Source organism: Diceros bicornis, chromosome 2, assembly GCF_020826845.1.
Source record: "Diceros bicornis minor isolate mBicDic1 chromosome 2, mDicBic1.mat.cur, whole genome shotgun sequence".
In the NCBI taxonomy this organism is placed as follows: domain Eukaryota; kingdom Metazoa; phylum Chordata; class Mammalia; order Perissodactyla; family Rhinocerotidae; genus Diceros; species Diceros bicornis.
This window is the reverse complement of record NC_080741.1, coordinates 82,726,083-82,739,597: the sequence shown is the minus strand read 5'-3', so window position 1 is coordinate 82,739,597 and position 13,515 is coordinate 82,726,083. Positions and strand designations below refer to the sequence as shown.

The window sequence follows — 13,515 nt, the reverse complement described above, 5'->3', positions numbered from 1 at the left end:
ACCTTGAAATATACTCATTGGGGGTGGGGACCGTAGAATGAAATGTGTATACATATATGTCCCCCAAAAGTCTGGGAGAATATGTACTAAACATGTGAACACTGGGGATTTCTAATTGATGGGAGCAGGGCTGGGATAGATTTGTTATTCACGCCTGCCCAGCACCCCTATTTCCTTTGGGCAAGATACCCCCCTTTAGTCCTTGTGACTCTGGTGTGGCTGCTCATGACAGCACATTTGCACAGTATAGTACCTCATTCCCCTGGCAACAGTTTTTGGGATTAAGGGGTAGGTGTGTCACTCCAGCCAAGCCCATCAGAGTCCTTCCCTGAGACTGATATATGAAACTGAGTATATCTGTCCTTCTGCTGGGTTCAGTTGGAAAGCTGGGGCTGCCTCCCACCATGATTCCCACCAGGTAGAAGAGATTACTCTGCAGAGGAAAGGAAGCCAGTGTGCCAAGTGAAATCAAGACAAGGAGAGATGAGAGAAAGCAAATCCTATGAGTACCGGATCTCCAGTTCCAGTCTCCAAGACCCTGGTCCACTGTATTTTTCCTTCAATCTTTCATCAGCTATTGTGAGCCACAGGTTCCTCCTTGGTGAAGCTGGCTTAGGTTGAGATTCTGTTACTTGGCAAGTAAAAGAATCTGACCAGTGGCAAGGGTGGTCTTTGTGTGTGTTTAGTATTTTATGTAATTTTCCTGCACTGACCACATATTGCTTGTTTAGAAGGGAAAAAAAAAAAAGAGAATGTGTTTGTTAAAAAAAGAAAGTATAAGTGCCCTCAGACATGCTCAAAAGCAGACAAAATGTAAAAGAGCATAAAAGTTGTACAAGTCCTCAGAAGGACAGAGGCCACCTTATCACCTTGGGAATGTTGTCAATGAGATAAGCAGGAATTTGTGGTGAAACAACCCCAGCTCAGTGGGTGTGTTAGGTGGGAGTAGAGGAGAGTAAGGGCTTAGCCCTGGGCAGAAAGTGCATTTTTCCATGAACTAGGGAGTCTGACATATTGAGATCTGGAGGAGGGAAATTGTCCCTTAGGCCCCTGTCCCTGGACAAATCAGGTCCCTTCTCTGCACCTCAGTTTACATTAAGTCTAGGTCTCCTATTTTGAACTCCTACAGTATTCCAGGCACTTCACATCCATTATCTCTTGGAATTCTCAGGAGAATTCCGAGTCAGTCATCAATATTCCCATATTCCAGATGAAGAAACTGAGGCTCAGAGAGGTAAAGTGTGACTCCAATAAGTCTAAAGCCTTTCTAGGAACCTCCACCTTCTTCCTTTCTCTTCTTAAAATGGGCATAATAAACGGACCACCTTCTCACCTAGTCCCAAGAATAAGGGAGGGAAAAGCCAGTTGAAAATGAGTTGAGGTAAACATTGTCCTCTCCCCAGACCCAGCTGGAAAATGTAGGAATTCGGGAGTGGGGAGATGCACTGGGAGGCGATAGAGGTGGAGTTAGGATCCGAAATAACATACGTGCCTCCTCTAGTGGGCCCCATTCCAGCCCCACCCCCACTTCCTGAGAGTTGCCCACGTACCCCCCCTTCACCCCGCACCGAATTTCTTCCCAAGGAAGGCCTTGCGCAAGAGAGCCTCAGTCAGGTCCCTTGGCCCCCTGCCTGCTGCCCCAGCAGCGGTTTCGAGCCCCGCCCCCCACACTTTGGCTCCTAGCCATCAGGCCCCTGGCGCCTGTCCAGTCACGTGCCACGTCCGTCCTCTTTGGCCTGCTTCCTCCAGGATCCTGATTTAACTCCCCCTCCTCCCCGCCCCTGCCTGCACCAGTCCCTCGGGGCACCACACTCGTTTTGAGGAGCAGGTGTAGGGGATTGGAGCCTCAGCGAGGCGTCGCTGAGGGACCTCGGGTCTCAGTTTTCCCGCCTACGACTGCCTCGATTGCCTACTGTTGCCCTATTCTTTCCCTACTCCGCCATCCCCCCACCCCCATCAGTCTCCTGAGCCCTTCCGAGGGCCTAATTTCCTGCTGGGCACCAGGCGGGGAAGAGGTGAGGGGAGACAGAGCCCATAAGCCCTACGGGAGCGCCCAGAACTGGACTTCAAGAAACTCCACGAGGCGACGGGGTGCAACTGGCCAGCCTCTGGCATCAGACGGACCTGGGTTCGAATTCGACTCTGCCTCTGACTAACTGCTGATTTTGAACTCTTCATTTCTCTGGGCCTCAGTTGTCACCTCTGTGAAATGGGGGCCCTGCCGGAGACAAAGGCGGGAAAAGTCCACAGAAGATCTGACCTGAGTTAGAGGTTCTCCCCCCACCCAGTGCCCCTTCCCCAGCCCGGGAGCGGAGCCTCGCCTCCCAGTCCCCAGTCCCTCCGCCGCAGGCTCCTCCTCCACTGACATCAGAGCCGCAGGCGGGCGGAGGGAGTCAGCCGGGCCCGAGCCGAGCCCCAGCGAGACGGCGGGCGGGCGGGCCAGGCGCGCAGCGGCGGCGGACGGCTGACGGAGCTCGGCGCCAGCCACCTCGGGCCTCCGAGCCAGCCCCGCGGCGGGGCAGCCGCAGGTACCGCCCGGGGCCGCCCGCCTGCGCCCCTGGGCGCTGAGGGCGGCCGACCCCCGCAGCCGCTGGACACCCTCCCCCAAGGATGGGAGGGGGTGCACGGGCGGGCTGGAATCTGGATGGGCAGGGCCGGGCCTTCCTCCCCCACCTCTGCCTCAAGCCCAGCAGGTGCCAGGCAGGGCAGTGGGAAACTGAGTGGGTAACAGAGAAAGGTGGGGAGGGGTGTGTGTGTGTGTCTGAGTTCAGCTGGGCCTGAATGTGGAAGGACTGTGCATTTGGAGGTATAGATGTGTGGGGGCCCTGCTGGGCTGTGCTAATGTCTTACACAGGCTTGTGGTCCAGATATGGAAGTTGCAGTATGTTGGTGTGTAAGGGTACCCTTATGGGTGGGGATGTCTAGGAGTCTGTTTTTGTTGCAGATGTGCATCCAGGTGTTGTGCGTGCTGTATGTGGCTCAAAGGGTGGTAAGTCCGAGTTGGGGAGTACACGATTGTGTACTGATTGTGTTTGGCGTTAGGTGTATAGAAAGTTGGGGTTTGGTTTGGAGCATAGGAGCTTCTAGGGGGTGTAGGAGCTGGAGGGTGAAGGGTATGCAGGTGAGGTCTGTGTTATGTGTGATCCTGTCTAGGTGTGTGCAGATGTGAGTTTTGGGGTGTGGGAGGGATGTTTGGGTGTGAGGACGTCTAGGGGAGTATGTGTTGGACATGTGTGCTGATGTCTGGTGTACGTGTATGATCAGCTGTCAGAGTGTCTGAGTATGCAGTGTGCTGGATCTGGGGGCAGGTGTTTGGGCTCAGGGGTATGGGGGGCGCTTGGTGTGCTATGTCTGGGTGCAGGGATATGTGTGGAACTGTGAGGGTCGTATGTGCCAGGCCTCCAGGTGGCTTTTAAAACTCTGCCTCTAGAGCTTACCATCAAATCTCCTTTCCTAGAAGTTTCTGTACCTGGGATGGGTGGCCAGGCCACCCTGGGAACAAGATCCCATTCAAGGAGTGGGATTTCACACCAGGGGCTCTAGTCAGGGCACCTTATGCTCATTCTCCCACAGAGGAAACAGAGAAGGAAAGTGCCCTCCATGAGATCACAGAGCATGCTGGGCTCTGTTTTGGTCTCACCCTCTGTGAACCTGAAATGGGGTTGAGACGCTGTGTTTTCTGAATAGGCCCCAGTGTGGCTGCATATTAGAAGGAATAGCTGAGGGCAGCCCCCTCCAAGGCCTTTGCCCTCGGCAAACTTAGCTGGGACCCCAGCTAGATGTTATTGGGCAACTTTGGACCCAGCTTCCTATCCATCACCAACCTCAGTCTCCCCATTCTCCATCTGATAAATGGGGAGAGAACTCGCACAGTCTCCTGCTGGCTGAGATAGAGATCTCAGGGGAGGAAGGTACAGGCTGGATCAGAGTGAGAGGAAGCCAGGAGGGGATAGGCTGGGTGGGACCATTTCGTAGGCTGCTGGAACCCAGATGGGGAGTCAGAAGGGAGAGCGGGTAATAGGAGGCCTGGGGAGCTCCAGCTGTGGCTGCTGTTGCTGTGGTAACGGTGCAGAGGAGCTATTTAAAAACGTGGCTGAGATATTGCTGGAAGCCCAGGCTGCCGGAAACCTGATTTCTGAGAGGGAGAAGGAGGGAGAGGCGACACCCCAGCAGTCCCCAGGGTGGGGCTGAGACATCACTGTTCTGGGGACACGGGGATCCTCTGGGGCCGTGCACTTCTAGAAGCTGCTCTGGGGTCTACTCTGCTGTCCTCCCAGAGGTCAGGGTCCCCCTGGGTGGGAGAAACTAGGAGGTGAGCTGAATAAATTAATGAATGAATAACTTTGTTGAATAAAGAATTTTGCTGCCACCCTGAAGGATTTTCCTCTAGGCATAAGGATTTACTGAATGGATATTGTTGAATGAACAAATGACTGGTGAATGAATGAATGTTTGTTGAATGAATTTGTCAAATGAATGAAATCAAGGAATGAATAAATGCAGGCTGAATGACTGAATGGGGCCCCCAGTAAGTTCACACATGGAAGGCTGGGCCCCACTGAGTTTTCTCCCTCCATTCCCCTTCCCAGGAGTCCTGGCTGTCACCGGGGGGCAGTGGGCCATGCCTGGGGCAGTGAAAGGCCCCAGCTGGAAGCAGGCAGAAGACATTAGGGACATTTACGACTTCCGTGATGTTCTGGGAACGTGAGTCTCAGGGCAGGAGAGAAGGGGGCTGTTCCTGAGCTGAGGGTGGGGTTGGGAAGGTCCTCACTCCTGGGCCTTGCTGGGGTGGTGCTTCCTAAGGCCGGTTGATCACTGCTTCCTGTTTCCTACAACCCAGGCCCTATGCTGGCCTTGCCATGGCCCAGGCTGGCCCCGGCTTTTCACTTCTGGCTGATAGTGGTTGGAACAGGGGCTGCTCTTGCCACAGCTCTGGGTTCCTGTGAAGAAAAGGAAGTAAGGGAGAATGAAGGAGCCAGTTTATTCAACCTGCTGCCAAGAGCTGGGAGTTCTGGCCGAGGTTTGGGGACTGAAGCTGGGCATGGCTATCTTCTCAGTGCTGGGAATCCAGAAATAACTCAAACCTGGTCTCTGCCCTCAAGTTGATTCCAGACATGTGAGGGAGACAGACCCATGGAAAATGACAACCGAGTGTGTGCTGTGCTCCAGTTAAAGAAGGGAATGAGGACTTTGCAGAGTCCACAGAGAGCAGTGACTGCTGGGAGAAAACTTTCTGGAGAAGGGGGCATAAGAGCTGGGGACTGAAAGATGGGTAGGAGTGCACTTGTCAAGAGAGGGAGAAAGGCATTCCAGGCAGAAGGAATAGCATAAGCAAAGGCTCAGAGGCATGTTATGTGTGGAAAGAGGTAAAGAGTCTGGTGGAGTTTATAATCAGAGGCTGGGGGAAGAGTGGAAAAGGCTGGAGAAGAGAGGGGAGCAGGTCACATAAGGCCTTGAAAGCCAAGTTGTGGAGGCTGGGCTTTATCCCAGGGGCCATAGGAAGATGCTTAAGACTTTTTGGCAGGTTTGCAATTCAGAGATGGTCACTCTGGTCACAGCATGAAGGGTAAACTCGAGAGAGACAAGACAAGAGAGACAAAACTAGAAACAGCAATGAGGCTACCACAGTCACTAGTCATAATCTCTGATGATTGCGATTTCACCACGAGAGATGCTTTTCTTTGACTTATGACTTTTTGTTATCCCGGGGAAAGCAAAAAGTTGTAGAAATAATACTCCAGTAAACCGTCCTTAATCAGTGAACTTTAGTGCAAATGAGTATATTTATTCCTTTCTAAGAGCCTGTTCTAGAGCACTGCTTCTCAAACTTCAGTGAGCATACAGATCACTGGAGGATCTTGTTAGAATGCAGATTCTAATTTAGTAGGTGTGGGGTGGGAACTGAGATTCTACATTTCTAAAAAGTTCCCAGGTGATGCTGATGGTTCTTCAAGGTTGTTCTAAAGGATGTTAAATTAGACATGACTCAAACTGGCTTTAGCAGAAAAAGGAATCAATCATGCACATACAAAAAGATCAGGGGATAACCTTCAGGCATGGCTGAATCCAGGGGCTCACATGATGTTATCAGGAAATTGTCTTTGACCATTTCTCAGCTCTGATTTCCTTTGTGTTGGCTTCGTTCTCAAGCAGGTTCTCCCCAAGTAGTGGCAAGGATGACTACCATTAGCTCCAGGCTTATATTCTACCAGCTTAGCAGGAAAGCGCCAATAACCTGGCTTCCATCACATGACCCAATTATTGTGGCCTCGGCATAGACTACTCTGATTAGCCAGGCCTTGGTCATGTGACCACCTCTGGCACCAGGGGGTGGATGAGCAATAGGGGGAGGCTCATCCCACCTCCTTGGTCCAGAGGCGGTCACCTAACCCATAGGGGATGGAGGAGAGGCTGGAGGGAAGCTGGGGTTCCAGTTCCCCACCTCATGAGTCCCCTCTCCCTGCAGGGGGGCCTTCTCAGAGGTGATCCTGGCAGAAGATAAGAGGACTCAGAAGCTGGTGGCCATCAAATGCATCGCCAAGAAGGCTCTGGAGGGGAAGGAGGGCAGCATGGAGAATGAGATCGCTGTCCTGCACAAGTGCGTGGGCCACAGCCTGTTCCTCCCCCGGGTTGCCCCTGCCTTGACCCCTCCTACCCCTGCTTGGGCAAATCATTTAACCTCTCTGAGCCTCAAATTGCTCATTTATAAAATGGGATGATAATCTCCAGTTGGCAAGGTTGCAGAGCGCGTTAGAGGTCCTTTATTTCGAGTGCCTGAGATAGCTAACATGACAGATGTGATTGAGATGCCACAGCTTATTTATAGTGGTTTAATCTGTTCCACGGGTATAAAGGTCAATCCTTGAAAATGGCTGGAACCCAGGTATCTCAATTGGTGTTATTGTTAGACCTACCTCAAGTTCCTCCCACATGTTAAAGTCACTCAGCAAGGTTAAAAATGCCTGTCTGCTGAACCCCTGACTAAGTCAACACCAGCTGGTCTGTGAATTGCTCATGCTGATATGAAACTTGCTGCCCTCACTGGAGAGCTTATAGAGAATATTCACTTCCAGTCTCTCTGAGCTTTCCAACCACCCTGGGCAGGGACGAAATGATCATTTCCACCTTTGGTGGTGGGGGTGGAGGGAGGACTGAGGCCCAGAGAAGGTAAGGGACTTGCTCAAGGTCACACAGCAAGTTTCTGGCTGAGCTGAGTCTTCCATCAAGCTCAGTCACCATCATTGGTTCATTTAGTGAGCACTTACTGTGTGCCAGGCACTGTGCCAAGCATCGTACCTGCATTATCTCATGTGAGGGAAGTGCTATTACTGGCTTCACAGAATAGATGAAGAAACTGAGGCTCAGAGAGGTTACACTCAATTCAATGAATGTTAGTGAGCACCTACTCTGCACCAGGAGCTGGAGGGACAGTGGTGAGCAGGATAAACCCCCTGATCTTGTGGAGCTGATGTTCTGGTGAAGGAGGCCGACAAACTTATAAACCCAGAAAAATTTCACAAATCATATATGGATCAGTGCTATGAGGTGAAAAGATCTGCTCCTAAATAGCACATGGTAGAGGCAGGTTTGGACCATGGTCTGCCCGATGCCAGAGCCTGGCATTTACCTCTGTACTCTCCTACCTTCCAATACCTTATAATAAATCATGGTAAATCAGCTTTTCCCTTTGGGGCCCAGATCCTTGGTTTGTCCTGCCCAGGGATGCAGGCAGTGGTTCTTCAAGGTGAGGGTGGGAAGGTGGCTGAGCTGTCCTCAGCTTTGAACCACCTCATTCTCCTTTCAGGATCAAGCACCCCAACATTGTAGCCCTGGATGACATCTATGAGAGTGGGGGCCACCTCTACCTCATCATGCAGCTGTGAGTGGCCCTGCCTCTGCGCCTTCCTCACACCTCTCCCTGCTGCCCCCTCCCTAGCCTCCCTGCCTCCCCCACTCCCTTGGCCAGACTGCCCTGTACTCGGCTGCAGGGTGTCGGGCGGGGAGCTGTTTGACCGCATTGTGGAAAAAGGCTTCTACACAGAGCGGGACGCCAGCCGCCTCATCTTCCAGGTGCTGGATGCTGTCAAGTACCTGCACGACCTGGGCATTGTACACCGGGACCTCAAGGTGGGGTGTGAGGTTGTGGTGAGCTGGGGCACCCAGGGGTGGGGGCTCTGCCGACTCCTCACCATGTGACCTTGGGTAACTCTCACCCCCTCGCTGAGCCTCAGCTTCCCATCTGCCAAGTGGACCTTGTAAACCCTAAGCTGCCTCCTCCCACTTCAGTTCGGACACTCAAATGGACACAAAGGTGAATTGTGCTGTTATTTTATCCAAATAACATCTCGTGTCTTTTTCTAATAATAAGTCTCACTTGCTTTTTGTAGAAAATTTGGATAGGACAGCAAAATGTAAAGAAGAAAGCCAGAAACCCCTGAAATTCTACTTGTCAGAGATTATGATGGGGTTCACATTTTGTAGTACATCTCATTCCGGTCTAGGAGGAGAGTGCTGGGGTGAGACAGATCTGGGTTTGAATTCTTGCGTTGTTACTCTCTAACTGTAGGGCAAGTCACTGTGCCTCTCAAGGCATCAGTTTCCTCATCTGTAAAGTGGGATTATTCAGATTGGCCTGGCAGGATGTGGTAAGGATGAAATGAAATCAAGCACTAGGTGCTCAGAAATTATTTCTTTAGGGCTTTACCATACACACCTGAGGTTTCGAGAAAATTCCCTCCCATATCCCAGAGGCCCTTGTCCTTTCTGGAACTTTTAACGTCCTTGAGAACTTCCTTGAGCTTATTGTGCCTTCAACCAAGATGGCAGCCATGAAGCCACAGTTGCTTTGGGGGGCCCATTGCTTCTCAGGGGGTGCTTGGGGAGACAGAAGGTTCTGCCAGCCTCTGATCATCTCTGACTGCCCCTTCCCCTCCCTCTTGCCCTCCTAGCCAGAGAATCTCCTCTACTACAGCCTGGATGAAGACTCCAAGATCATGATCTCCGACTTTGGCCTCTCCAAGATGGAGGACCCCGGGAGTGTGCTCTCCACGGCCTGTGGGACCCCAGGATACGTGGGTGCGGAGGGCCCTGGGCTGGGGCTGTGGGTTGGGAAGGAACTAGGAGCTGCAGGGCAGAGATTCGTCACTACCATGTCCCGTTCTCTCCATAGCCCCTGAGGTCCTGGCCCAGCAGCCCTACAGCAAGGCAGTGGATTGCTGGTCCATTGGTGTCATCGCCTACATCCTGTGAGTCGGGGCTTGGCCATTGAGGCATGTGGCTCCAGAGTTCTCCTCTCCCTTCCTCTCCTGTCTTCCTCCCCTCTGCTATTTCTTCCTTCCTGTCATTCATATTTTTATCTACCAATTAATGACTAATATTACTTCATTCAATAGATACTATGTTTCAGGCACTGTGCCAAGCACTGGGGATTTAGCAGAGAACAAAATGGACAAAGTGCCTGCCCTTAAGGGGCAGACACTCTAGTAGAGGAGACAGACAAGTAAATAAACAAGTAAACAACAAGTAGATAAATCTATAAAATAATGTCCAGTGGTAAAAAAATGCCATGAAGAAAAATCAAGCAGGGTAGCGAGAAGGGGATGGATCCATTTTAGATAAGGTCAGGGAAGGCCTCTCTGAGGTGGTGACATTTGAGTGGCATCCTGAATGAAGTGAGGGAGCCAGATATTTGAGGTGTGGAGGGAAGAAGGGTTTAGGCAGAGGGAACAGCAAATGCAAAGGCCCTAAGGAAGGAAAGATGGCAGCATGTTAAGGAACAGAAAGGCCACCATAGCTGGGCAGGGTGAACAAGGCAGAAAAGGGTAGATATCCCCACCTTCGTAAAAGGGGGAACGCCTTCCTGTGGGTCCTGCCTGACCCCTGGGACTGCCCCAAAGCTCCATCCTGGAGCCAGTGGGTGCACTGAAAGTGGAAATGAGGATGAGTTTCTCCCTGCCCAGGCTCTGCGGTTACCCTCCCTTCTATGACGAGAATGATGCCAAACTCTTTGAACAGATATTGAAGGCCGAGTACGAGTTTGACTCTCCTTACTGGGACGACATCTCTGACTCTGGTATTTGGGGCTTTGCCTTCTTCCCCTGGGCCCTGCCTCTGGTGCCTTCCTCATCTGCCTTGGGGGTCTCCTCACTGCCTTCCTTTGGTCAGGTTCCCCAGCCCCAGACTAAGAGCTGTCTTGAGACCAGACCCCACACCCCAGATGCTGCCCTCTGCCTGGCCCTGGTCTGAGAAACCTGTAGGCATTCATTCATTCTGTCTTCAAACATAGTATTTTTGAAAATACCTCCCTCACTGATTTCCTAATGCCTAAAACATCACCATAAAACTTTTCATCTGACTTTTGTGTCTCCTATTAGGAGGCAAACCTGTGAAGCCATTATCAATCATTTACACATCAGTATAAATACACTGTGTAGAATCTTCTCTAAGAACAACTTTTTCTTAAGGAAAAAAGGAGAGAGCTGGAAGGCTGGGGTGGGTGGGGGACTTAGAGAAAGAATACAGGTGGGAGGGTAGTACATGGACAGATCTGGCCCCTTGTCTTGCTTGGATGCCAGGCCAGACCTGAGGGGGTGGGTTCTGTCTTGGGGGTGTCCACAGGCACCGCCATGCTGTTTCTCTGTCTTTGTTCTTGTCTTGGGGGTTCAGCTAAAGACTTCATCCGGCACTTGATGGAGAAGGATCCAGAGAAGAGGTTCACCTGTGAGCAGGCCTTGCAGCACCCATGGTGAGAGCTCCTAAAAGCTGTGGACTGGGTGGGGGCGGTCTGGGGCCCCCAGGCCTGCCTCTGCCTTCATAGATAACCCTCCACACACCCCCATCCTAGGATTGCAGGAGATACGGCTCTAGATAAGAATATTCACCAGTCAGTGAGTGAGCAGATCAAGAAGAACTTTGCCAAGAGCAAGTGGAAGGTGAGCGTACAACCCTAGTCCTGGGTCCCAGCCTCCCCAGGACTCCTCCCCACCCCCATCCAGGCCTCAGCTCGCACAGCACCTGGCACCAAGTCGGGCACACAGTAACTGCTCAGGGATGCTTACTGAAGAATCTCATTCACTCATTGATTGATTCATTCATTCATTCAATGCTCCCTGACACCTACTCTATTCCAGGAGGTACCCGACCTCCAATTCTAGAGGGAGAACAGTGTATAATTCTTTTTTTTTTTTTTTGAGGAAGATCAGGTCTGAGCTAACATCCATGCCAATCCTCCTCTTTTTGCTGAGGAAGACTGGCCCTGAGCTAACATCTATTGCCAATCCTCCTCCCTTTCTTCCCTTTTTCTCCCCAAAGCCCCAGTAGATAGTTGTATGTCATAGTTGCACATCATTCCAGTTGCTGTCTGTGGGACGCCGCCTCAGCATGGCTGGACAAGTGGTGTGTCGGTGTGCGCCCAGGATCCGAACCCGGGCCGCCCATAGCAGAGCGCGTACACTTAACCACCAAGCCACGGGGCTGGCCCCAAACAGTGTATAATTCTTAAGGAGACATCTAATCCGACCTACAGGGTCCTGGAAGGAGCATCAAGATGGTAATTGCCTGAGAGACCTGTCAGACTTGACAGCTGATAGGAATTAGCCAGGCACAGCAGAATAACGTGTGAGGCAGAAGGAACTGGTGTGCAAAGGACCAGGGCCGAGAGAGAGTGCGGCCATCCAGGGAAGTGCAAGTGCTAAGCCTGCCTGGACTGGAGGGGCTGTGGGAGCTGCAGGGCAGGAGCCCAGGCTGGAGGTGCAGGTAGGGGCCAGGCTGCTCAGGGCCTCAAATGCCACAGTGGAGCACTGACTTGATCCTGAGGGCACTGAGGAGCCCCAGAAGGATTTTCAGCAGGAATTTCTCCTTTAGAAAGGGCTCTCAGGATTCACACAGAGGCCCAGAGTGAAGACTGGAAGACCCCTGAGGAGGCTGTGGCAAAGATGCAGGCAGGAGAGGGTGAGGGCTTGGACCAGAGCAGTGGCAACAGGAACACAGAACAGTGGTTGGTCGTTTAGGAGGTGGAGCCAACAAGGAGTGATCGTGGAATGGATGTTGGGGGACAGAAGAGATGTCGAGGGCTGGCCCAAGATTTTGATTGGGGACAAGGTGGACAGTGGTACTGTCACTGAGATGGAGATCCCAGGGGCAGAAACTTGTCTTGGGGGGATGATTTTGGTTTGGAACATGGTGAATTTGAGGGGTGTGTGGGACATCTTGGTGGATATGTTGAACAGAGAATGATACACACACTCAGGCAAGGTATTTTAACCTCTCTGTGCCTCAGTTTCCTCCTTTGATAATGGTGACACTAATAGTGCCCACCTCAAAGACTTTTGTGAAGATTAAATAAATTACTATGTAAAGGGCTTAGAACAGTGCCTGACACATAATGCTATATTAAGTGTAAGCTATTGTAATATGAATATGAGTTAATTATATAACAAGTTATATACATCTGATATATAGATTTTATATCTGTGCATGTATTTGTGTGTAAATATGTAATATGGCTGAATATAATTTAATAAAGCCTTGTAGAAGTTTCAGGGGATCCATCAATAACACCTGAATGAAAATAACAGCACCACTGCAAGAATCCCACTGCCAGACCCTGCCCCATGATCGTCTACTCTCAAAAGTCCCTTCTCCCCGCTCTCCCCACAGCAAGCCTTCAATGCTACGGCCGTGGTGCGGCACATGAGGAAGCTACAGCTGGGCACCAGCCAGGAGGGGCAGGGACAGACGGGGAGCCACGGGGAGCTGCTGACCCCAGCAGCTGGGGGTGAGGACCAGGGCTCTGTGGAAGGGCATGGGTGGTCCATGCAGAGGCACCCAGGCTGGAATGGAGGATCTGCTCATACGGCCAACTCTGTTCTCTCTTTCCATGTAGGGCCAGCGGCTGGTTGCTGCTGTCGAGACTGCTTCGTGGAGCCAGGCCCAGAGCTGTCCCCCTCACTGCCCTCTCAGCTCTAGGGCCCTGGATCCAGGCTCAGGATCCCTTGCGTGAGAGGGGTTGGGGGCAGCCTGCTCCCCTTCCCTCCCTGAACTGGGAAGTTACCCTGCCCCACCCATTTCCCTACCACTCCACTGCATTTTCCATACAAATGTTTCTATTTTATTGTTTCTTTCTTGTAATAAAGGGAAGAGAATAAAACCATAGGTAGCTCTGTCTCCCAAATAACCCCCACCCCACAATGTTGTGCTAACTGCTTGATTTGAGGGTGCCTGGCTCTGAGGTAGTTGCAGGGAGTCCCCTTCCCAACATGAGGCTGGATGGGGGAGGGGGGCAATGGAGGGGAAAGGTGGTTGGGGAATCCCTTTGTTCATTGGCCCCCGCCTAGCTTTCTGGCCCTGTGGATCTCTTCCTGCGCTTTGCTGGTGGCTCCTGAGCTCGCTGGGGTTGGCGCAGGTCAGCACTGAACAGCACCTGGGGGCAGGGGAGGAGTTTGTGTGGGGAGAGGGTACACAGGCAGCAGGGCCGGTGGGGCTGGTGGCAGTGTGGGGAGGTAGAAGAGTTCATGG

The 13,515-nt window shown here is 51.9% G+C and overlaps 2 protein-coding genes across 13 annotated transcripts in view; one reads left to right on the top strand and one right to left on the bottom strand.

Moving 5' to 3' along the window:
• OGG1 (8-oxoguanine DNA glycosylase) overlaps positions 1-13,515 on the bottom strand; it is a 29,552-nt gene that overhangs the window by 11,486 nt on the left and 4,551 nt on the right. For 3 of the 10 annotated variants that reach the window (XM_058564440.1, XM_058564412.1, XM_058564422.1), the window contains one exon: positions 13,118-13,420. The exons of 4 other annotated variants lie outside the window; for them this stretch is intronic. In XM_058564440.1, coding sequence (XP_058420423.1) covers positions 13,331-13,420 — 90 coding nt within the window. In that variant the 3' untranslated portion in view covers positions 13,118-13,330. Of the gene's footprint in view, positions 1-4,635; positions 4,941-13,117; positions 13,421-13,515 lie in introns of those variants that run through there. 3 more of the 10 variants (XM_058564470.1, XM_058564431.1, XM_058564452.1) reach the window with 2 other exon arrangements.
• CAMK1 (calcium/calmodulin dependent protein kinase I) lies at positions 4,517-13,150 on the top strand. 3 transcript variants are annotated; one of them, XM_058564389.1, is made up of 11 exons: positions 4,517-4,704; positions 6,467-6,598; positions 7,805-7,879; positions 7,989-8,070; positions 8,949-9,075; positions 9,170-9,245; positions 9,960-10,072; positions 10,666-10,744; positions 10,844-10,931; positions 12,658-12,775; positions 12,884-13,019. In XM_058564389.1, the coding sequence occupies exons 1-11, from the start codon at positions 4,517-4,519 to the stop codon at positions 12,964-12,966; spliced, it is 1,161 nt and encodes a 386-aa protein (XP_058420372.1). In that variant the 3' UTR covers positions 12,967-13,019. The 3 variants fall into 3 exon arrangements, with proteins under 3 accessions (XP_058420372.1, XP_058420364.1, XP_058420383.1); XM_058564381.1 differs by having other exon boundaries at positions 7,989-8,127; positions 12,884-13,015; XM_058564400.1 differs by lacking the exon at positions 12,658-12,775 and having other exon boundaries at positions 7,989-8,127; positions 12,884-13,150.